General features: G+C 31.7%; 1 protein-coding gene across 3 annotated transcripts in view; it reads left to right on the forward strand.

The window, feature by feature from the left end:
• The first annotated feature begins 6,438 nt into the window (after positions 1–6,438).
• LOC145241470 (uncharacterized) overlaps positions 6,439–24,148 on the forward strand; it is a 353,227-nt gene continuing 335,517 nt past the window's right edge. Inside the window, exons 1-3 of one of the 3 annotated variants that reach the window (XM_080104455.1) lie at positions 6,753–6,825; positions 18,539–18,583; positions 19,577–19,691. In XM_080104455.1, the coding sequence (XP_079960581.1) occupies positions 19,584–19,691 (108 nt within the window). In that variant the 5' untranslated portion in view covers positions 6,753–6,825; positions 18,539–18,583; positions 19,577–19,583. Of the gene's footprint in view, positions 6,826–18,538; positions 18,584–19,576; positions 19,692–24,148 lie in introns of all 3 variants that reach the window. The other 2 variants (XM_080104454.1, XM_080104452.1) reach the window with 2 other exon arrangements.

Consider the following 24,148-nt stretch of genomic DNA (forward strand, 5'->3'; position numbering starts at 1 on the left):
GAGGGGGTTAAAGAATAAAATATAAAGGTCTTGCTTTGAAACGAAGAAGAAATTTTATTCACAATAAAATTAGTTGCAAATTTTTCCCTTTGCGGCATTAAATTCAAAAAACGCCAAAGTAACATATAATGAAAAAAATAACATTGGTTCTCATAATGAAGATGTCGTATCCATGAACGAATACAATAATAAGATTCAAAATAGTAGTGTCTAATCACACTCTCTTATGTAGTAAATTTTAGGAGCGTACTTACAAATTGAAAGCCAGTCAGGCACGTCTTTTTCTTTTTTTTTTTATTTAAAGTCCTTTTAGAATTTTCTCTCCTTCATTTGCGTGCAAACTGTAGACACGCAGATGGATTTCAGAAGTATGGCCGCGTCGCATATCCGAGTATTCTTGTCGGGTTTTCTTCTTCGTAGGAGGTTCCAAAATTCCTTGTCACGTAAAATAAGGTCTTTTTTTTAAATAACTACACTCCTTCAAAAATACCTGCAAAACCATAGTCACGTAGATAGTTTTCAGAAGTATGCCTCGTCGCATATCCGGGGTGTTCTTGCCAGGTTTTCTTCTTTGAAGGAGGCTCGTCAAAATTCCATTTTCAGCGCCGGGCAATGAAACGAACGTCCAATCTCCACGTCGGCGGAATTTCAAAAGAGGGCGAATCTCGCACTGGTCTCGTGATGTCATCACGGAGCTAGCATTTCCCTTTTCTCCAAATTAAAGGGAGTTTAGTACAGACCCAAAATGTACGAAACTAAGAATAAAAAAAGATACAGAATACAAAAAATCGAATACAAGAACTAGATAAAAAATAATAAATGTAAACAGGGGGGTGCACCATTATTGGTACAAAAAAAATTCCAACAACTTTTTTAAGATTTTCAAGTATTTAAACTGTCTGTCAATCCATGTTTCTAAACGAAAATAAAAAAAATTAAAAAATAAGAAATTTGCTTTTTTTATTTTAGGTAATCAGTCATTTCTGTCTATGATCAAAGTAGGAAAAAACAACAACGTTCAAAGATTCTGCACAAGATAAAGTGTTCGGGTTTTTTTTGGGGGAGGGGGTACTCTTAAATAAGGGAAGCATTTTTCTGTGGCTAATTGGACAACAACTTCTTGATTAATTAACAAGTTTATTTAATTTTTGGTGTTGATTAATTAACATAGTTTCATTGTAACAGGCTGTTTACTTTTGTTTTGTGTACGTAAATAATAAGTTTATTTTGTTACTTAACATGGTTATATTTTTAAGTTCGTTCATTAACTTCGCTAACTTGTTTCCTTTTCGTAAATTGCTTCAGCAATTTCCGGAACTCGGCTACAGTAATCGTGTAATTTTCATTTATTTTTTTTTCATTTAACATTCTTTCATTGTTCTACTTATTATTTCAGCGTCCCAAATTATATCTTGCAAAATATATTTATTAAGTTTATGCTGAGTATCTCCCTTAGATTTGACACCACAATTCCCAGGAATATTCTCGGATGTTCCTAGAAGAACAAATGCCATATTTCACGACTTCGAATTATACAAAGATCAACTCATTAAGCAACACCCATATCGAGTGAACCCCAGAAAAAAGGGGAGGTAATACGCAGGGAAATCGAATATATGTTGGAAAACAGAATAATCGAACCCAGCCAAAGCCCGTGGGCATCTCCTTGCGTATTGGTGGACAAACCAGACGGATCTGTTCGATTCTGCACAGATTACAGAAAACTGAAGGATTAGGTGTACCAGAATTTGGGGGGAATTTTTGACACCCCTAACAGAAAACTGCGAATAAAATATTTAAAAAAACTCGTAATTTCTCTTTTTAAAGTGGGTTGTTTATTTTCTTTATGGAATCTACTTCCAAAATAAACTATTTAAGTTATTTAAAAAATAATAGAAATATTATTTTTTATTTTGTAAAAAACAGTCTTTACAAGTGCCTGCGTGCGTTCAGGCAGCCATTTTTTATGTAATGAAATCAATTGAATTTTACGAGTTTGATATTTTTCAATTTTTAAACTTTAAAAATCTATCAAAATTTTTCTATTGATTCAATTTTTACGATATTTTCAGGGTCAATGTGAAATGTTATGTTCTTTCCAATAAACCGAATATAATATTTTAATGTTTTGTTAAATATCCCATTTTAAAATGTCTATTTAAATTTATATAATTAATTTATCTACCAAGGTTTTATGTATCACAAATTGAAAATAAAAGATCAATAAATAAAATATTCAAATTTAAAACAAAAAAAGAATAGTTATTTGCAAATTTACCTGTAAAGTCCAAAGTTTTTCCGAAAACCATATTGATTTTTTTTTTAAATGAAAGCTCATGTTATGCTTATATCATCAAGTAAATACCGGACGCTGACGGCAATTTTTTTTTATTTTATTCAATGTTTTCTTTTTTTAGATATTAAAAAAAAAATTCAGCCGATAAAGAAGTATTAAAATGTATAAATCAAAAACTCGTAAAATCCATTAAGAGAATTTTAAAAAATCGGTCAACTGGATTTTTTATTTTAGGGGAAAAACTTATAAATGAATGTGTGTGTGTGTGTGTGTGTGTGTGTGTGTGTGTGTGTGTGTGTGTGTGTGTGTGTGTGTGTGTGTGTGTGTGTGTGTGTGTGTGTTTTAAACTACGGAGGACCAAAAATGCTAATTTTGCTTAACAGCACGCAATAAAAAAGAGACATTAATTATGTCCCTTTGATGAATTCATATTTGATAAATTCCAAGTAGCAGGAGCAGCCTTTAAGCTTATTGCGCAAGACACGTTACGAAAATGCGATTTTCTACGACCTTCGCTTTAAAAAATCCTTTTATTTGAAAATACATGGAATTTAAAATATAAATATGGATAAATTCTTAACAATGAAGAATGGAAATACCCATTTAATAGTATTTTTTATAGGTAAGTGATATTTTGGCATTTCTATATACATATATTTATCGAAGCAAGTCTAAATACGTTGATTTTCTTTAAATCTTTTTTAAAGAAAACCGATTTGGAAAAAGAAATATTGCATAATTTGCTATTAAACCGGTTATTTTTTTTTAATTTGGGCTTTGCTCCTTTAATTGAAAAAATAGGGTTTTAATTACATTTTTCAAGTAGTTATAAGCTTCGAAAGATAGTAAGTTGAATTATTAAAGTTCTTATCACCATTTTTAATGGCCGCTTTCTGATACACCTACTGAAGGACGCCACCAAAGAAGACTCCTATCCAATCCCACGAATAGAGGATTGTATAGATCAAATTGGAAAGGCGAAATTTATTATCAAGTGCGATCTTCTGAAAAGATACTGGTCGGTTCCTCTGACAGAACAAGCTAAACTTAAATCCGCATTTGTAGTTCCGGATGGAATATATCATTATAATATGATGCCATTTGGGATGAGAAATTCCCAAGCCACCTTTATGGGTCTAATGAATAAGTGTTTAACAGGCATCCCAAATGTTAGTGTTTATATAAATGACATTATCATCTATAATGAAGCGTGGGAAGCACATTTGAAGAGTATAAGACAAATTTTTAATCGGTTGGAGGAAGCAAACTTAAATATCAACCTGGAGAAGAGTGAATTTGGGGCACATCGTAGGATATGGACACGTTAGTCCTAGCGAAGTTAAAGTAAAAAACATAAAGGAATAGCCAAGGCCAAGAAACGTAAAGGGAGTCCAAAGATTCTTAGGAATGGCGAGATATTATAAAAAATTCTGTTGAAATTTCTCTGGGATTGACGAATATTTAAAAAAAAGGGAAAAAGATTCCAATGGACACCGAAATGTCAGGAATCTTTTGAGATGATAAAAGACATGTTGAATAACGAACCAGACTCCGAGAAACCATTTAGTCTACACACGGATGCTAGCGAAAATGGAATCGGCGGGGTATTATCTCAATATAACCAAAATGAACAATTGCGACCCGTCAGTTATTTCTCCAAGAAACTAAATAAATATCAAAAAGCCTATTCAACAATAGAAAAAGTGACATTAGCTGCCAGTATCAAATTTCGAAATTTACATAACGGCAGGAAAAAGTCCTACTCAAGTACATAACGATCATAACCCTATAGTTTTCTTGAACAGAATGAGGAACAGACAGTTACAGTCTACAAGAATATAATTTGAAGATAAACTACGTGAAAGGAAAGGAGAACCATGTAGCAGACTGCCTATCTAGATGCCAGGAAAGCGATTCGGAGAAATTGAGAACTCCCAAGAGTGGTCAACAAAAACTAAACACTAGATCGAGTGAAAGATTTTGGACTCCAGAGACTGGAGTAAAAGAAAAATTCATCATTTTTCTTCTTTATTTTTCAATGTGTGAGGGTGTGGCGATATGAGGATATGTCAATAGCGTATTAACAAAATTGTTAAAATTCCGAGATGCGAAGGAATTAAAACGACCAAATGAACCAGCACGATGACAACGACGGCGGCAGCGACAAGAAAAAAAACGCTGATACACTTAAAATACAGAAAAATATAATCAACGTCCCTTCAGAAGAAATTTAACTGTTAAGAATTCAAACGCAAATTAGTTGCAGAACAGATTCCAAGGAGAAAACACGTCTAAACAATTTCGCTGATAAAAACAAAGAAATAAGAAATATGAAGGAAAACATACTTGGTGTCAATCAGCGTCGGTTTCTCTTTTACTCCTTTCATTTGTCAGTTATAAAGATATTTCGGATCACTTTAAGAGAACTATTAAATGACGAAAACTCAGAAAAAAGAGTTTGATAAAATAAATCGCGCGACAGAAAAACAAACAAACAAACAAACAAAATGAACAAAAGGAAAAATCAACAGGAGTATTCTCTCTTGTTCTATCATAAAAAACATAAAAGAGATGACGATGAAAGGGGCACAACTCCGTAAATTACTTCTGTTGTAAACTTGTGTTTCTCTTTTTTTTTACTGAGAGTTTGGTATGCGAGACATATATATATATATATATATATATATATATATATATATATATATATATATATATACATATACAGAAAAAGAGAAAGGAAAAGGGAAAGAGAGTAGAAAGACTTATGAATTTATATATATATATATATATATATATATATATATATATATATATTATCATCTTTGGAAATTAGTATATATTACCTATTCGTTCTTTGATTCTGCTCATTATATATAAAATAAAAAGATAAACACAAAAAAGAATATATATGTACATGTTGAATTGATTGTCTTTTCATGTTAAAATATATGCTGCAATTTCTCTGACCTACCATTTCTTACAGCGATAGAACAGCTAATTGCTAAATACATCCATTCATTTATCTGACATCTATTTTATACAACCACAAGCCTAGAGGCTGTATTTTAAGTCGAGGAGAGCAGATAATGGTTACCCCCATTTAAAATGCTCTTTTTTCAGAGGAAGTCAACAAAATACGGGCTGGCGCGTAGCTTCTTGCGTCCTTCCACGCAACCTGAGGAAATTATTTTTTTTCTTTCTGAAATTAACTCATTACGATCGGATAACAAAGCTAACCTCAGAAGGAGCACGTCACACATCGCACACCGAAGACGGACTTCAGCAGCTTGTCAACCGCTTCTCTCATACCTCTTGGGATTGACTATTAGCTTGGAGAAGAAAAATTTAGTGGCCCAAGGAGCACAGACACCTGCAAAAGTCTCCATCGATCTGTACAGCCTGGACGTTGTCATGGGTTTCATCTATTTGGGATCTGCATTCTTCATCCTCGGAGATCAACAGTCAATTCACCATCGATTCGGAGATCAGGATATCTAAGGCAGTAGGAGATGTCAAAAGAAAGTCAGCGAATGTGGAAAAACTGAAGGCTAACTGAGAATATCAGACTACGTGTCGCCCAAGCTTGCGTGCTAAGCACCCCTTTCTATGGTAACATGAACCAACTATGTAAGGCATGAAATGAAACTGAACAGCTTTCACATAAGGTTCCTTCGTCGGATTCTGCAGATTAAGTGGACGGATAGGATCCCCAACACTGAGATAAATGGACGAGCCAGCATGTGCACCATGCACGCAATACTCTCCAAAAGACGACTGCGAGGTTTGGGACATGTCAGTGGGATGGATGCGGAATGCATCTCCAAAGTGCTTCTCTACGGCAAGCTGGGTAAAGACAAACTTAAAGGTTCCTGACCTACAAAAACCTGCTTAAGCAGGATCTCAACATTCCCCGGTAGTGGTGTCTCAGGCAGGTAACAATAAATTAATTCCTCCTCAAAGAGAAAATAAAGCTTGGGAATGTAGAACTTCTGCGATTTAATTAAACCACACTTCAGCAACAATTCTCGACTGATAAGAGCACAAAGGAGATTGGTTCGGATCGTATCATGTGACGACAATCAGAACTTACATTATTACGTCATCATCAAATATTCTCCATATTTATACGGTCTATTGTGTGTTACTGTTTACACAACATTCCCTCTCTCTCTCTCTCTCTCTCTCTCTCTCTCTCTCTCTCTCTCTCTCTCTCTCACGCACACACACACACACACTACGATGTTTGCGTGCCTTGGAAATCGAAGTTCGTCTCAAGATGAAGGCAAGAAACAGCAAAATGAGCAACTTTTGACATCTTCGATTGTCAAAAATGATGAAACTTCGAATGTCAGAAGTGAGGAAATTTCGACCTCGTGGTATATCAAAAATGATGAGGGATATGATCCTTTCTACGTTGTAGACGACTTCGATCTGGGGAAATTGCACCGGGCTATTTGGCATGGTAAACTAAACAAAGTGAAGAAGTGGGCGGCGAAACGAGATATCGATGGCGTAGACAAATGCAATAGGTGAACCATTTTTCTATCATTTTTTTTAACCGTCGTTCATTTCCTAAAATGTAATATATAAATTGGTACTAAATACGCTAAATCTACCCGGTTAAGAAGCTTCCGATTCTTTTTTTTTGTTACTCTTTTTTTCTGTTAAGGAAATGGGGTAAGCTGGGAATATTTCCAGTTGACTGCAGGACAGACGCCAACAGTAAAAGAGGAATGATAAAGGTTCGTCAACTGCTAGGTTCAAGTGCGCTGGTTGACCACCTGAAGACTTACCGTTACAATGTTGCGTTTTACGGTTTATTGAGTTTGTTTCATGTGTATTTCGGTGTTTCGAACGAATATCACACTTATAAATCTCGCTGGCAAGAACTGCTTATTTATTTATTTTTTATTAACAAAAATAGTTAGGGTTATTCTTGTTTCTCCTCTAGTTCCGCCTTGTGCCTGTACAGTAACCCAGCTTAAACAAAAAGCTTATGAAGCAATTTTGTCTTGTCAGTCTCGCTCCTGATAAATATATATATGGCCAAGAAGCACTGCTGCAATGCTGCATATATTCTGCTCGAATGCCAAGTCGCTTCAACCACTGTTTTATATCGAGACACAACCGGTCAATATTCTGAGTGTTAATATGTAGTGAATAATACATAGCTTACCTGGGTGTGGCTGCCGGAGGTGAGGATGCTCTTCCAACAGTCAAGAACAATAGCCTCGTTGTTATTTATACTAATGAGTAAGGTAATTGTTATAAAAACCTTCCTCCTTTGTTAAGAGTTACTTCATTCCTTTATTTTTATGTTACTGTGGTTAAAAGACCTGAGAAGAAGGTCGCGAAGAAGATTGTATTTTTTTCGCAACCTCACTTCAGGTTAGCTACTCTCAGTTATATGATTTTTTTCAACAAATACTAGCGTTCTACCCATCAACAAAATTCTGTGAATTATTCAAACTGTAATGTGTATAATGACGGTTCAGGTTGCTGTAGGCTTTCCAGTAATTGCTGCAGATTACAGATTCCGGGAGTATATATTTTTATCAACAGAAGTAGCGTTGCTTCATTTCTTTTGTCCTCTGACCCGTCAACGCAACGACAAACTTCTTTTTGAAACATGCTCAATTCAGCCAAATAACCAAATTTAGTTAGGATCCGGCCCCTGCTTATTTTTCCGTCGGGCAATCAGCGTTTCGTCTACCTTGTCAGAAATAACACGGATAAAACGGAATTCCTGATAGATTGATATTATAACTTCCGCTAGAAGACAGGTATTGTAACTTTGGCGGGAATTTGACGTTATTTTTAGTTGCCGTATTATGGGGCGTAACTAAACGCTATTTAAATTGTCTTGTCAACTGTGAGATTGACGACGAATTCAATTACGATCCCTCTTGAGTTGGTGGGAATTAACCACCTAAAATTATTATTCCAGCCAATTAAAATCGTAAACCGATAATTAATTATCTGTGTTTTTTATTCGTGTATTTTTTCCTGAACTGTCCACAAGATTTGACCTTGAATCTAACTAACATGTCGACAAACGACATCACTACTCAGCCTGTATTGTCAGCGAAATAAACCCACTTTGATTTAGTAAGACTAGACCAAAACGGAGGAAACATCCATGAGTAAGTCCTTGATTTTAATCTCGGATTATTTCTGGTAAAGAGGACAATAACTGTGTTAGTTAATTTTCACAATCTCAACCGCTATTCCATCGCCTCTTGTAAGCTACTGATTCTGCAGCCAGTGCTCGCAGACCTCCGAGCAGAAGGACCGCTAATCTACTGAGCAGGGGTGAGATATGTTCAGATTTTCTCGGATCGTCTGGTGGTTTCATAAATTGCTAAGGAAGTTATTAGTAAACTTCACCACCTTCAAAGCTGACACGCGCGAAATGAATTTCCCTGTTGAATCACTGAAAATGTAGCCGCAATATTTCCTTTTTGTTTGTTTGTTTTAGAGCACTACCGTGTAGTTCGTGCACCTCCACAAACGTTTGTTCTCCCGGGACGAATACGGTTCTTTTGCATACAGGTTACACTACGCTCGTTGATAAAACACCATGTTTGCACAGAAATTGTTGGCTAATTATTTCTTCCTTGTGATATGTCTATCGCGTCGCATAAATCTACAGTATTGGTATCCTTTTTTTACATGCATTCACGAAAAACAAAAAAAAACATTGTGTAGCTAAATATTTAAAGCTTGTACAAAAAAAACAGCAAATATTAATAAAAATGAGTTTTTTTTTTAATTTTTCTGCAGAAATATAAAAAATAATGAATTTTTTTAAGTAATTAGATAAAATAAGTTTTAATGATTATAAATGTGTAGTGCTTTTTTGTTGTATAAAGTTGGAAAAATGGACTAAAACACTTTTGAAAGAAAATGCTACAGGTGCAAATTGGTTCCAAAATGTTATAGATAACAACCAATTGTTCATATAACCCTCAACATTTACTGCGCATGCTCAGTAACGATTTTTTATCGTCGTGAACGAAAGTTGAAAAATAATGGCAGCCAGCGAAAACTATTAGAGTAAACATCGGGATATTCAAAGTGTTACTATTGTAAACAGTTCTTGTCATCGAGATTTATGAGTGTGATATTCGTTCACAATAGACCTGAATACACCTGGAACAAACTCAATAAACCTTAAAAAGCAACGTTATAAGAGCAAGTCTTCAGTAGGTCAACCAGCGCATTTTAACCAAAAAACTTTTTATACAAAAAAATATAGTTTTTCATACACCCTCCCCATCTAAAAATAAAAAAACACTATCAAAAGAAAAAAAGAAAAACAAAAAATACAAAACAAATGTTTTTAAAAATTAAAATACTTCTAGCGTAAGACAAAACACAAAATAACGATTAAAATTAAATGTCGACTTTCAAGATTTTAAAAAGTAAATTATAATTTTATTTTAGAACAAGAAATTTACCGAACGAAATACTTAAGATGTTCTATTAGTCCCTTTTCTACAATTGAACCACGACAATCTATTATAATAATAATAATAATAATAATAATAATAATAATAATAATAATAATAATAATAATATGTTACTAACACCTTTACATTTGTCCGATAATCCTAATCTGTTATAAAGCACTCATGAATCTAGCATTAAATGCAAAAATAAAATTTATTGTTTTTGCTAGAATCGGCAGCGGCAATGAATGTTGTTTTACGTATCGGCTCCCGATTGTATAAAATCTCTAACCAACAGGTTCCTTCAGCTAAACGAAAATATTCACTTCGCATTTCAGCGTTCACTATAAAAACCCAAACATACACCTTTATTTCTGTTTGTCCAGCATTTTTCATCTACTTCCAACACGTGGTGGGTATGTTCTTAAAAGCTAAACTCGTTTAGCGGCAGACGAAATACGAAACTACACACTACTAACCAAACTCTTTCCCACATAGGTTTGTACCTCTCTCTGATAAGCAAGCACACATGTTTACAGTGTCTATTCCATTTACGCACACTACAACAGGCAAATGCATGCGCCACTGTCCAAAATGAATTTGTTTTTTTTTCAGTTCATCCTCACAGGCAAAACAACTATCTTTTCACCTAGAATGTTCTTGAAAATTCTGAACTCTCAATCTTAACCATTACCAGGTAATATAAAAAGGCTGACTGGGAAGCCACCAGGAATTACATCAAAGACGTTCCCTGGAGTAGTATCTTTTCTCTTCCACAGAACAGTGTGCAACTGAGACCACTGAATGGTTCAAAGCAGCAATTGAAGCACACGTTCCGACACGGAAGTACTTTATCAAACGACACTCTCCACGTTGGTTCACCTCTAATTGTGCAACTGTTATCGCTCAAAGGCAGCATGCTTTCTGCAGATTTATCAGACATAAGTCCAATACAAATAGGCAAGAGTTTCTAGAAACTAGAAATAATTGTAAGAGAGAAATAGACGCGGCCAAAAAAAGGTATCTGAAGTCATTAGAAAATGCATCGAATCGCAGAAACTAGGAACTCGTTATTTCTGGAAAATTTATAACAGTCAATCTATATTTATAACAGTCAATCTATATTTATAACAGTCGATCTATATTTATAACAGTCAATCTATAAAAGCAATCGACAATTTATAACAGCCAATTTATAAAAGCAATCGACAATTCCCCCACTATCCAAAAACCTTGAGATTTTTTTCTTTTTTGCACACCAACTGAAAAGGCAAATCTGCTCAACGTTTTGCCTAAAACTCCATTTTAGACCCAGCAGGCCACCCCTACCCAAGTTTCCTTTTGCAGATAGCAGCCACACTCGATGACCTGAAAATCACCCCTTCCTTTGTTCGTGATGCCATAATAAATCTAGACAGCTCGAAAACATGTAGACCCGATATCCCTGTTATACTTATAAAAACAATTGCTCTGCTTAGGTTGCTCCGGTTCTCCCCAAGCTTTACAATAAATGCCTTAACGAATCTTGTTTTCCCGAGTGTTGGAAAATTGCTTCTGTTCTACCAGTTTACAAGAATTCTGGCGAAAAAGCTGACCCATTAAATTATCGCCCCATTAGCGTTCTTCCCCTCTTTGCCAAAATCTTTGAAACCTTAATCAATCAAGCATTAGTCCGCCACCTCACAGACAATAAACTTTTATCTGACAAACAGTATGGATTTAAACAAGCCCGTTCTACTGCAGATAACCCAATTGTAATGTCCGAACGTATATACCAAGCACTGGATAAGGCAGATGAAGCTAGGTCAGTAGCCCTAGACATATCTAAGGCATTTGACAGGGTCTGGCACGATGGTCTTCTCATGAAAATCAAAACGTGTGGTATTGCTGGACGTATGCTCGACATAATCAAATCCTTCTTAGATAAGAAAAGAATCCAGGTTGCCCTCCATGGTTGTGTATCAAAACAAAATAATTTAAATGTGAGTTTGCAACAGGGGCTACTCGTTGGACCATTATTCCTGATATTCACAAATGACCTCCTTGATAAAATCTTCTCTGAGATGGGAATATTTGCTTATTACACCACGCTCTATAACAGACATGAGGGTAAAACGAATAACCACATATCTAATGAAATTGCTAAAACTCTACAGGAAGACCTCTATTCTGTAGTGGAATGGGGTCATAACTGGTTGGTAACGTTCAATGCTGCTAAAACTAAGCTTATTTCCGAAAATAATTACAAGAAACCTTCTCAATCACTGATTGCCATTGCCTGAAAGTACGTCCCTCAAGCTCTTAGAGTTAACATTCACAGACAACATGAATTTGAACATTGAGGCAATTGCGAAGCCTCCTGCGAGGAAGGTGGGCTCTCTCTCTCTCTCTCTCTCTCTCTCTCTACCGCGGTAAAAGGCTACACACACCTGAGAGTATCCTGTTTCTCTACAAGGCTACGATTCGTCTATGCATGGAGTATTGTTGCCACATCTGGGCAAAAAAAAGTGTCGCCAACCTAATACGTCCTGAACTATCAACCTCTGTCTCATCGCCGAAACGTGACATCCTTGTGCCTGTTTTACACATATTTCAATCGCAAGTGTCCTAACAAACTCCTGGCAATAGTATCTCTTCGGCGACAATACCCCCGACAAACCTGAAAATCAGCAAAATCCCACTCCAGGCACTATAGAGATCACTAGATATTGTAAAGCTTTCTACTCGAATAGCTTTTTCCCCTTACTGACTTGACTGATGCAATTTTTTAATTCCCTCTAGAAACAACTTTGGACTAGTACAACAAACGAGCTATCGTGGCCTGTGCACTGAACAGAGAGACAGACAAACAGATAGACAGACAGAGACCATATTCATAAAAGCTAGTATATCGATAAAAGTGAGAATGCGTATAAGGACACTTCTCAACCCATATACTCAACGGATTTTTTATTTTTTATCTAGAGATTTGAAATTTGGTATAAAGCACATTCAGTCACGTGGAAAACTTTTTAATGTGTTTGGATTTGGAAAAACGGGCAACTAAGGTTAAAATTGAAGAATTGGTACATGGGGAGCGACAGATTTTTATCTGTTTGCTAATTGTTCCACGAATGCGCATATGTGAATAGTTCACATGACAGATTAATTATGTTAAAAGTAAGTAGGTTTGAAAATTATTTTTAGAGATTGTGTCAAATCGGCCTAGTGGTTATTGTACATGACTCACTGTCTTTAGGTTTTGGTTTCGATCTCAGCCGCAGAACAAAATTTATATCTCAAGGTATTAAACAAGGACGAAGGATTTTTTTAATTAAAATAATGCATCTCAAATGTTAATTAAATAAATGCATCTCAAATGTTAATTAAATTAATGCATCTTAAATGTAAACGACCAAAATATCGCATCTTAAATGCAAACAATAAAAATAATGCATCTAACATTTTTAAATTAAAATGATGCATCTTAAATGTTAACAATAAAAATAATGCATATAGAATGTTACCAATTAAAATAATGTATCTTAAATATTAACACTAAAAATAATGTATCTTCAATGTTACCAATTAAATAAATGCACCTAAAATTTTTCAATTAAAATAATGCATCTTTAATGTTAACAATTAGAATAATGCATCTTCAATTTTAACAATTAAAATAATGCATCTTCAATGTTAAAAATTAAAATAATGCATCTTAAATCTTAACAAGTAAAATAAAGCATTTCAAATGTTAACGATTAAAATGATGCATCTTCAATGTTAGCAATTAAAATAATGCATCTTAAATGTAAACGATTTTAAAAAAGAATCTGAAATAAAAACAATTAAAATAATACATCTTAAATTTTTCACTTAAAATTATGCCTCTTAAACGTAAACAATTAAAATAATGCATCATGTTAAGAATTAAAACAATGCATCTTAAACCTTAATTAAAACATGCTCGTTCAATGTCAACAATTAAAATAATGATTTTAAATGTTACCAATTCAAATAATACATCTTACATGGTTATAATAAAAATAATGCATCTTAAATATTTACAATTAAAATAATGCATCTTAAATGTTAACAATTAAAATAATGCATCTTAAATGTTAACAATTAAAATAATGCATCTTAAATATTACAAATTCAAATAATGCATCTTTAATGTCACCGATTTAAATAATGCATCTTAAATGTTAACAATTAAAATAATGCATCTTAAATATTCACAATTAAAATAATGAATCTTAAATGTACACAATTTAAATAATGTATCTTAAATGTTAACAATTAAAGTAATGCATCTAAAATGTTAACAATTTAAATAATATATCTTAAATGTTAACAACTAAAATAATGTATCTTAAATGTACAACTTCAAATAATGCATCTTAAATGTTAACAATTAAAATAATGTATCTTAAATGTTAACAATTAAAATAATGCATCTTAAATGTTAACAAGTAAAATAATGCATCTTGAATGATAACAATTAGAATAATGTATCTTAAATGTTTACAATTAAAATAGTGTATGTTAAATGTAAACAATTAAAATAATGCATCTTAAATGTTAACCATTAAAATAATGCATCTTAAATGTTAACAATTAAAATAATGCATCTTAAATGTTAAGAATTAAAATAATGTATCTTAAATGTTTACAATTAAAATAATGTATCTTAAATGATAACAATTAAAATAATGCATCTTAAATGTTAACAATTAATATAATGCATCTTGAATGTTAACAATTAAAATAATGTATCTTGAATGTTAACAATTAAAATAATGCATCTTAAATATTTACAATTCAAATAATGCATCTTACATATTAACAATTAAAATAATGCGTCTTAAATGTGAACCATTAAAATAATGCATCTTAAATGTTAACAATGAAGATAATGCATCTTTAATGTTAACAATTGAAATGATGCATCTTTAATGTTAACAATTAAAATAATGTATCTTAAATGTTCATAATAAAAATAATGTATCTTAAATGTTAACGATTAAATAATGCATCTTTAATATTAACAATTAAAAATAATGCATCTTAAAGACAAACAATTAAAATAATGCATCTTGAATGTTAACAATTAAAATAATGCATCTTAAATGTTAACAATTAAAATAATGCATCTTAAATGTTCATAATTAAAATAATGCATCTTAAAAGTTAACAATTAAAATAATGCATCTTAAATGTTAACGATACAAATAACGCATCTTAAATGTTAACGATACAAATAATGCATCTTAAATGTTAACAATACAAATAATGCATCTTAAATGTTAACAATTAAAACAATGTATCTTAAATGTTAACAATTACAATACTGTATCTTAAATGATAACAATTAAAATCATGTATCTTGAATGTCAACAATTAAAATAATGCATCTTAAATGTAAACAATTAAAATAATGCATCTTAAATGTTAACAATTAAAATAATGCATCTTGAATGTTAATAATTAAAATAATGTATCTTAAATGTTATCAATATAAATAATGTATCTTAAATTGTAACAATTAATATAATGCATCTTGAAAATTAATATAATTTGAAAATTAATATAATTTATCTTAAATGTTAACAATTAAAATAATGCATCCTTAATGTTAACAATTAAAATAATGCATCTTAAATGTATACAATTAAAATAATGCATCTGAAATGTTAACAATTAAATAATGTATCTTGAATGTTAACAATTAAAATAATGCATCTTAAATGTTCACAATTAAAATAATGTATCTTGAATGTTAACAGTTAAAATAATGCATCTTAAATGTTAATTATTAAAATAAGTATCTTAAATGTTTTACAATTAAAATAATGTATCTTAAATGTTAACAATTAAAATAATGCATCTTCGATGTTAACAATTAAAATAATGTATCTTAAACGTTAACAATTAAAATAATGCATCTTAAAAGCTAACAATTAAAATCTAAAATGTTAACGATTAAAATAATGCATCTTAAATGTTAACAATTAAAATAATGCATCTTGAATGTTAACAATTAAAATAATGCATCTTGAATGTTAACAATTAAAATTATGAATCTTGAATGTTTACAATTAAAATCATGTATCTTAAATGTTAACAATTAAAATAATGTATCTTAAATGTTATCAATTAAAATAATGTATCTTAAATGTTATCAATTAAAGTAATGTATCTTAAATGTTAACAATTAAAATAATGTATCTTAAATGTTAACAATTAAAATAATGCATCTTAAATGTGAACAATTAAAATAATGCATCTTAAATGTTAACAATTAAAATAATGTATCTTAAATGTTAACGATTAAAATAATGTATCTTAAATGTTAACAATTAAAATAATGTATCTTAAATGTTTACAATTAAAATAATGTATTTAAATGTTAACAATTAAAATAAAATATCTTAAATGTTAATAATTAAAATAATGCATCTTAAATGATAACAAGTAATGTATCTTGAATGTTAACAGTTAAAATAATGTATCCTTAATGTTAACAATTAAAATAAGTATCGTAAATGTTTAACAATTAAAGTATTGTATCTTTAATGTTACCAATTAAAATAATGCATCTTGGATGTTAACAATTAAAATAATGTATCTTATGTTTACAATTAAGAGATTGCATCTTAAATGCCAACAATTAAAATCTTAAATGTTAACAATTAAAATAATGTATCTTAAATGTTTACAATTAAAATAATGCATCTTGAATGTTAACAATTAACATAATGCATCTCAAATGTTAACAATTAAAATAATGCATCTTAAATGCTAACAATTAAAATCTTAAATGTTTACAATTAAAATAATGTATCTTAAATGTTAACAATTAAAATAATGCATCTTGAATGTTAACAATTAAAATAATGCATCTTGAATGTTAACAATTAAAATAATGTATCTTAAATGTTAGCAATTAAAGTAATGTATCTTGAATGTTAACAGTTAAAATAATGTATCATAAATGTTAACAATTAAAATAAGTATCGTAAATGTTTAACAATTAAAATAACGTATCTTTAATGTTACCAATTTAAATAATGCATCTTGGATGTTTACAATTAAAATAATGTATCTTATGTTAACAATTAAAAGATTCCATCTTAAATGCTAACAATTAAAATCTTAAATGTTAACAATATAAATAATTCATCTTAAATGTAAACAATTTAAATAATGCATCTTAAATGTTTTGTCAGCCAACCGAAAGGGCGGAAAATAAGTGTAGTGAACAGATCGTATTTGATAAGGAAACGTATATTAAAGTTAATAAAAAAATGAAGAAATGACTGAGTTGTAAAGTGTCTTCAATGTCAGTTGTCTGATGTGAGAGTATTTTAGTGGGCGAAAGTTGCCTCTACTTCTAAATATGAATGTTTTGTGAAAAGTTACCTCTACTTCTAAATATGAATGTTTTGTGAAAAGTTGCCTCTACTTCTAAATATAAGTGTTTTGTGAAAAGTTGCCTCTACTTCTAAATATAAATGTTTTTTGAAAAGTTGCCTCTACTTCTAAATATGAATGTTTTGTGAAAAGTTGCCTCTACTTCTAAATATGAATGTTTTGTGAAAAGTTGCCTCTACTTCTAAATATGAATGTTTTGTGAAAAGTTACCTCTACTTCTAAATATGAATGTTTTGTGAAAAGTTGCCTCTACTTCTAAATATGAATGTTTTGTGAAAAGTTACATCTACTTCTAAATATGAATGTTTTGTGAAAAGTTGCCTCTACTTCTAAATATAAATGTTTTGTGAAAAGTTGCCTCTACTTCTAAATATGAATGTTTTTTGAACAGTTGCCTCTACTTCTAAATATGAATGTTTTGTGAAAAGTTACCTCTACTTCTAAATATGAATGTTTTGTGAAAAGTTACCTCTACTTCTAAATATGAATGTTTTGTGAAAAGTTGCCTCTACTTCTAAATATGAATGTTTTGTGAAAAGTTGCCTCTACTTCTAAATATAAATGTTTTGTGAAAAGTTTCCTCTACTTCTAAATATGAATGTTTTGTGAAAAGTTGCCTCTACTTCTAAATATAAATGTTTTGTGAAAAGTTTCCTCTACTTCTAAATATGAATGTTTTGTGAAAAGTTACCTCTACTTCTAAATATGAATGTTTTGTGAAAAGTTACCTCTACTTCTAAATATGAATGTTTTGTGAAAAATTGCCTCTACTTCTAAATATGAATGTTTTGTGAAAAGTTACCTCTACTTCTAAATATGAATGTTTTGTGAAAAGTTGCCTCTACTTCTAAATATGAATGTTTTGTGAAAAGTTGCCTCTACTTCTAAATATAAATGTTTTGTGAAAAGTTGCCTCTACTTCTAAATATGAATGTTTTGTGAAAAGTTGCCTCTACTTCTAAATATGAATGTTTTGTGAAAAGTTACCTCTACTTCTAAATATGAATGTTTTGTGAAAAGTTACCTCTACTTCTAAATATGAATGTTTTGTGAAAAGTTGCCTTTACTTCTAAATATGAATGTTTTGTAAAAAGTTACCTCTACTTCTAAATATGAATGTTTTGTGAAAAGTTGCCTCTACTTCTTAATATAAATGTTTTGTGAAAAGTTGCCTCTACTTCTAAATATGAATGTTTTGTGAAAAGTTGCCTCTACTTCTAAATATGAATGTTTTGTGAAAAGTTACCTCTACTTCTAAATATGAATGTTTTGTGAAAAGTTTCCTCTACTTCTAAATATGAATGTTTTGTGAAAAGTAGCTCGGATATAGTCTTAGAAATTCTGAAAATTAATTAAAATTAGTGTTTATTTGCAGAGACGCGCATCCATTATTGACAGGAAGCGTGATCATATTGGAATGGTATATATCGCTTTTGTTTATATTCCTAAATTGCCTCAACTTAAAACACTTAAAAAATAAAATTTTCCAACTTTATTTTTTTACACAGTAGATCACGAGGATTTGTTACGAATCTTTATATTCTATTCGACAAAAATATGCTCCAACATTCCTTTCAAATATCAAAGGGATATAAAATAATTCAGTTTTTTTTTAAGGATAAAACACTTACCTTTTTTGCAAGAAAATCAAAATCTTAGGTGTTTTTATTTGAAAAATCCTAGTTAAGTCACATCAAATATTCAGAATGAAAACTCGGTTTAAAAGAAAAAAGGCGTCTTTAGAGGAGATGTAGAAACTTCGAAATGATATAAAACTAAATAATTGTTAGCTCGCATTTCTATTCACCCAAATGCATATTGATAAAAGTGTATCTATCTGAAATTACTTTTTGTAAGCGTGAAAGTTTTTACGAAAGATAAACTTATTTTTATTGCGTCAAAGTTTTTATGAAAGATAAACTTATTTTTATTGCGTCAAAATAAACAAAATAAATTCCTCTCATTAACAATTTTGTAATTTGAAACAAACACAGATTGGTTAGCCATGTGTTTTGCTAATCATTACATATGAATTGGCAATTCTTCATAGGTGGTAGTTTTGGTAAATAATTTTTTAGGCAGGAAAAGTCTTCCCACCTTCTCTGAAATATCACTTAGCTAAATGAAAATATTGACCCGGATAAAATATGTAAATCTGATAAGAAATACGTTTGAAGGAACAAGCTCCATTTTAAAACAAATGTTTATATTGAAATTAAATTAAATAGTTAATCCTGTATGTACAAACACCCCAGAATAGACTGGCTTTATTTTATAATGCTAATAACTTCCGAATGTTGACGGAAAAAATGACATACTGATAGAGATATAAATAATTTTATGAAATCTACATATCTATATATCATTATAACTAACAGTGTTATTTAAAAAAAAGTATGTTTTGTCCTTGTAGAACACCAATGCATTTGGCCTGTTGTCAAGGCGATTTTGAAATTGTCAAAGAATTGTTGTCTTTGAATGCAGAGACCTACGTTGGAGATAACGAATTGAAGACACCTCTTATGAAGGTAAGAATTATTATGGATAAAATAGTTATCCACGGACACGGACTATTTTATCTATTAGATTGTTGCATTTTTTTTTTCTTTTTTAGACAAAGAATATTTTCGTGTAGGATGGACGAATAATAGAATTATTTTTTATTAAACAAATAAGAAAATAGAAAATTAAATAAAACCAATAACGACTATTATGAACCAATGTCAAATCACTTGCACATATTTTTTAAATATAAAAATACTATCAACATGCCCCCTTTTTTTAATTATGAAATAAAATAAATATTTGAAACAGTAAACATGTATTTTTTTAGTTTGGGAAAATTTTTGCAAAGTAAATCGGCTAATTGATCTGTCAAAGATACAGAGTTACTTTAAAAGAAGGATAGATAAAAAACGACAGTCATTTGGAAGAAAAAAGATGTAAGCGTGACACACAAAATGACACACACTATCTTATTGATATATAAAGTATATAGAAGATAGCGGTTTCTGTGTAAATTACATGAAATGATATTTTCAATACTAATTATCTTGTTCCTAACTTGTACATGTTTGGATAAAATGTGATAAGATTTGAGTTGATTATATACTTTTAAAAATGAACAATACATAAAATAATTTACAAAACTTCTTTATATACAATATTTCTAGAAAGGTTGTTCCTCTTTTCTGGCCATGAGTAGATTTATTCTGAGGACAAATTTTCACTTTTACACTGTTCATAGACCTTGCTCGTGAGAAGGCTACATAAAGTTGTCCATGAGTAAAGCAAGGTTGTGGTAAATAGATCCCAACTTTATCGAATGTCTGTCCTTGAACTTTATTAATTGTGATTGAATATGATAGGCAGACGGGAAATTGAGTCCTGTGCGGAACAAATGGAATATTTGCGTCACTGGGATTAAGTTTAATTCTTGGAATTAAAACTCGTGCCTGAGCATTAGATCCACTTATGATTGAAGCTAGAATACTGTGGTTATGAAGCTCCACTACTTCTAAACGTGTTCCATTGCATAGTCCTTGCGTTAATGACAGGTTGTGAAGCAGCATAATAATAGATCCAACTTTGAGATTAAGACGATGAGGAGGCATACCCGAAGGCGTAAATGAATTTATGAATTCCATCGGATAATCATTAGCTTCCATTTCATTGCATGCTGATACTGAATCTGCACTTTGATATGTTTTGCTCTCAGTTGGTTGTCTTCGTAAAATATCTTCATTAACTTCCAAACAATCTGCATTTTTTGGTGACAAAATAACTCTTCGTCTTGTGTACAATTATCAAATATGTCTGACACTAAAGAGTCATTGCATACACATTGTTCTGGAATATCGATCATGTCATGAGAAAAATTATCAAGTGAATTATGAACTCGACCATTTCCAATTTGTAAGAGCCATTGTGAGAAAACTTATTCGTTTTTATTAGTCCTCACATTCTGAGAGAGCTTCAGTTGATGCAAAATTGTGCCACATTGAAGACTTCTTTAGGCATACATCCAATACTGCATCAGGTGAAGCTCTAGGAACCACAGGCAGAATTTGCCTGAAGTCTCCTCCTTATATGATGACTTTAACACCAAATATACTATTATTGTTCATAACATCCTGCAAACAATTATCAATAGTATTCAATGCTTATCGAGGGATCATTGACACCTCGTCAATAATGAAAACTTTCACCTGCCTGAGAATATTTGCTTGGTCAGAATTATGTGGAATATTGCATGAAAATGTCTCAGTCAAAGGAAAAGGAAATTTGAAGATACTGTGAAGCGTTTTTCAATAAAGTTGCTGCAATAGCTGTCCAAGCAGAAATACTAACAACCACATTTTGAGCCATCAAGTAATCATGAATCATATTAAATAGAAAAGTTTTACCAGAACCGCCGGGTGCATTCAGATAAAACAGTCGGTGCTTAGCCTCTAATCCTTTATCTATTGCATTTACAGCGTTAATGACACAATCAAAAACATTTCTTTGCTCAATATTTAGTACTTCAGGATTAACTTCTTGAATTTCTTCCACATATTGAATGACAGGAAAGCCATTGATTGGTTCTGGCAGACCATGCATCGCACAATTCATGTCATTTTCATTCAGAATCATGTTTATGTGATGCAAAGCGATATTTTCTGCAATATTATTATCATATTGGCGTAAAAGGTCCTCTATTATAAGGTGTGTGTTATCATTCCATAATTGTAAAACATTTTGTGGTGTATTGAATAAACAAATCATTGCAAACATGTTAAGAAGCTGCCGTGGCATTTGATATACAGCTGCCTCACTCAAAGCCATTTGTAGTGCGTTGTCATCTTCAAGCAGTTGTAATCGAATACAGGCATCCTTAAAGGTCGGCAATTCTTCACCTCCTAAAGTTTTCAAGTCATCAAAAGAAGTTGCACCTGGTCCATGAAGAAGAAGCATCCTTACATGGAATTTCTCAGCATTTCTAGGACTGGCAGAGTATATTCTTGTTACAATTTGGCGGTGACATTGTATTCTGGTCCAGGTGTTACTTTGCTTATCAAATACATAATATTCAGGGATATCAATATAAAGGTGGGCTCTTGTATCCACGTCACTTTGGTTAAGTTTGAACCATGCAGTTAATTGTGTGTCGCGTCCTTCTGCACGGGGAGCGAATAGTATCAGTAAGTAAAGAATTGTGAATAGTATCAGTAAGTAAAGAATTGCCTTTTAGAAAGGTTTTATTAACTGTAAAATACACGTACGCTCTTGAAAGGATCGAGCGGGAAAATGAAACAGAGGGCGCTTTTATTATGAATGTCAATCCCAAGGGGGATAACTCTTAACAACAAATTAAATCATAACATTTTCCCCGTCCTAAAGTATTCAAGTAAGGGGTAATTAATTATAGACAAATTTTTTTTTTTTTTTTTTTTTTTTTTTACAATCACATAAGAATCATTTTATTTACAAATAACATATGAACCCAAACTGCAGTTTTTTTTTCAGTATTTAGTCACAAAATCCTTATATTTACTAGGGAATTGTCGAACTCGGGACGACCTCCGCACAGATTGGCAGGAATGCTGATTTTCAGTATTATTTTTTAGTGAAATCTGATTTTCTTCAAGATCAGACGATTGATTTTTGTCTTCCTCATGACCAATGTTTTCATTAGTAGAAGGTTCAAATAAAGTCTCTGAAGTAGTAGGATTATTATTAGAGTTTTCTTCATTTGATGAGTTTGGAGCTAAGTCTCGAACGTTGACAGTGGTTTCAGTACCAGAAGGTAGTTGAACATAAGCGTAGTGGGGGTTGACATCTATTAGGGTGGCAGGCGTTACAGGAGGGTCATGTTTACTTGTTTTAGTGTGGTTTCTAATATATATTGGGCCTGGTTTAACCCAAGAAGGAATTGAAATTCCGGAAGCAGATTTACGACTATATTTAAATAGTCTATCATGGGGAGTCATATTAGTGGCAGTACAAAGTAATGATCTAATTGAATGAAGTGCGTCCGGTAGTATGTCTTCCCAATAAGGTAGTTTCATTTGATTAGAATGTAATGTTGTTTGAATGGCCTTCCATAAGGTACCGTTGAGTTTTTCAATCTGTCCATTACCTTCAGGATGATACCTACTTGTTTTAGAAGTAGCAATTCCTTTTTTGTGTAAAAAATCCTTTATTTCTCTTGCTAAGAAATCAGAAGCACGGTCAGTATGTATCATGTCAGGCAAACCAAAAATTGAAAAGAGTTTGTTTAGACAGTGGATAATGGTTTTGCTTGTCATATCTCTGCAAGGAAAAGCGAAAGGAAAACGGGAATACTCATCAATTAGAGTAAGTAGATATTTGTTGCCATGTATAGAAGTAGGTAGAGGGCCTTTAAAATCAAGATTTAATCGTTGAAAAGGTAATATGGCTTGAATGAGAGTCCCTCCATTTGTATTGGCGAATTTGGGTTTCAGTAATTGACAGGATGAGCAAGAGTCAGTAATATTCTTAATTTGATCCAAAGTAAAAGGGAGGTTCCTCGTTCTTATAAAATGGCTTAATCTTGAAACACCAGGATGACATAATTGTTTATGTAAATCACGAAGATCTTGTAGATTGTAAGTAAGAGCAGAGATGCGAGAGAATGTGTCAGCAGCAATATTTTCAGGTCCAGGTCGATAAACTATAGTGAAATTGTATTGGGATAATTCTATACGCCAACGACATATTTTGTCATTCTTAATTTTAGATTTTCTTTTATTGTCGAATATGAAGCTGATGCTCTTCTGATCTGTGATGACTTTAAAGTGCCTGCCGAGTAGAAAATGTCGCCACTTACGGAGAGCTTCTACAATAGCGGCTGCCTCTTTTTCTACTGCATGGTGCTTAATTTCGTTAGTATTGAGAGTTCTTGAAAAAAATGCAATAGGACGACCTTCTTGATTTAGTGTTGCAGCAATGCAATAGTTACTAGCGTCCGTTTCTACTTCAA

The sequence above is a fragment of the Euprymna scolopes genome, chromosome 20 (genome assembly GCF_053919585.1).
Source record: "Euprymna scolopes isolate OS-2025 chromosome 20, ASM5391958v1, whole genome shotgun sequence".
In the NCBI taxonomy this organism is placed as follows: domain Eukaryota; kingdom Metazoa; phylum Mollusca; class Cephalopoda; order Sepiida; family Sepiolidae; genus Euprymna; species Euprymna scolopes.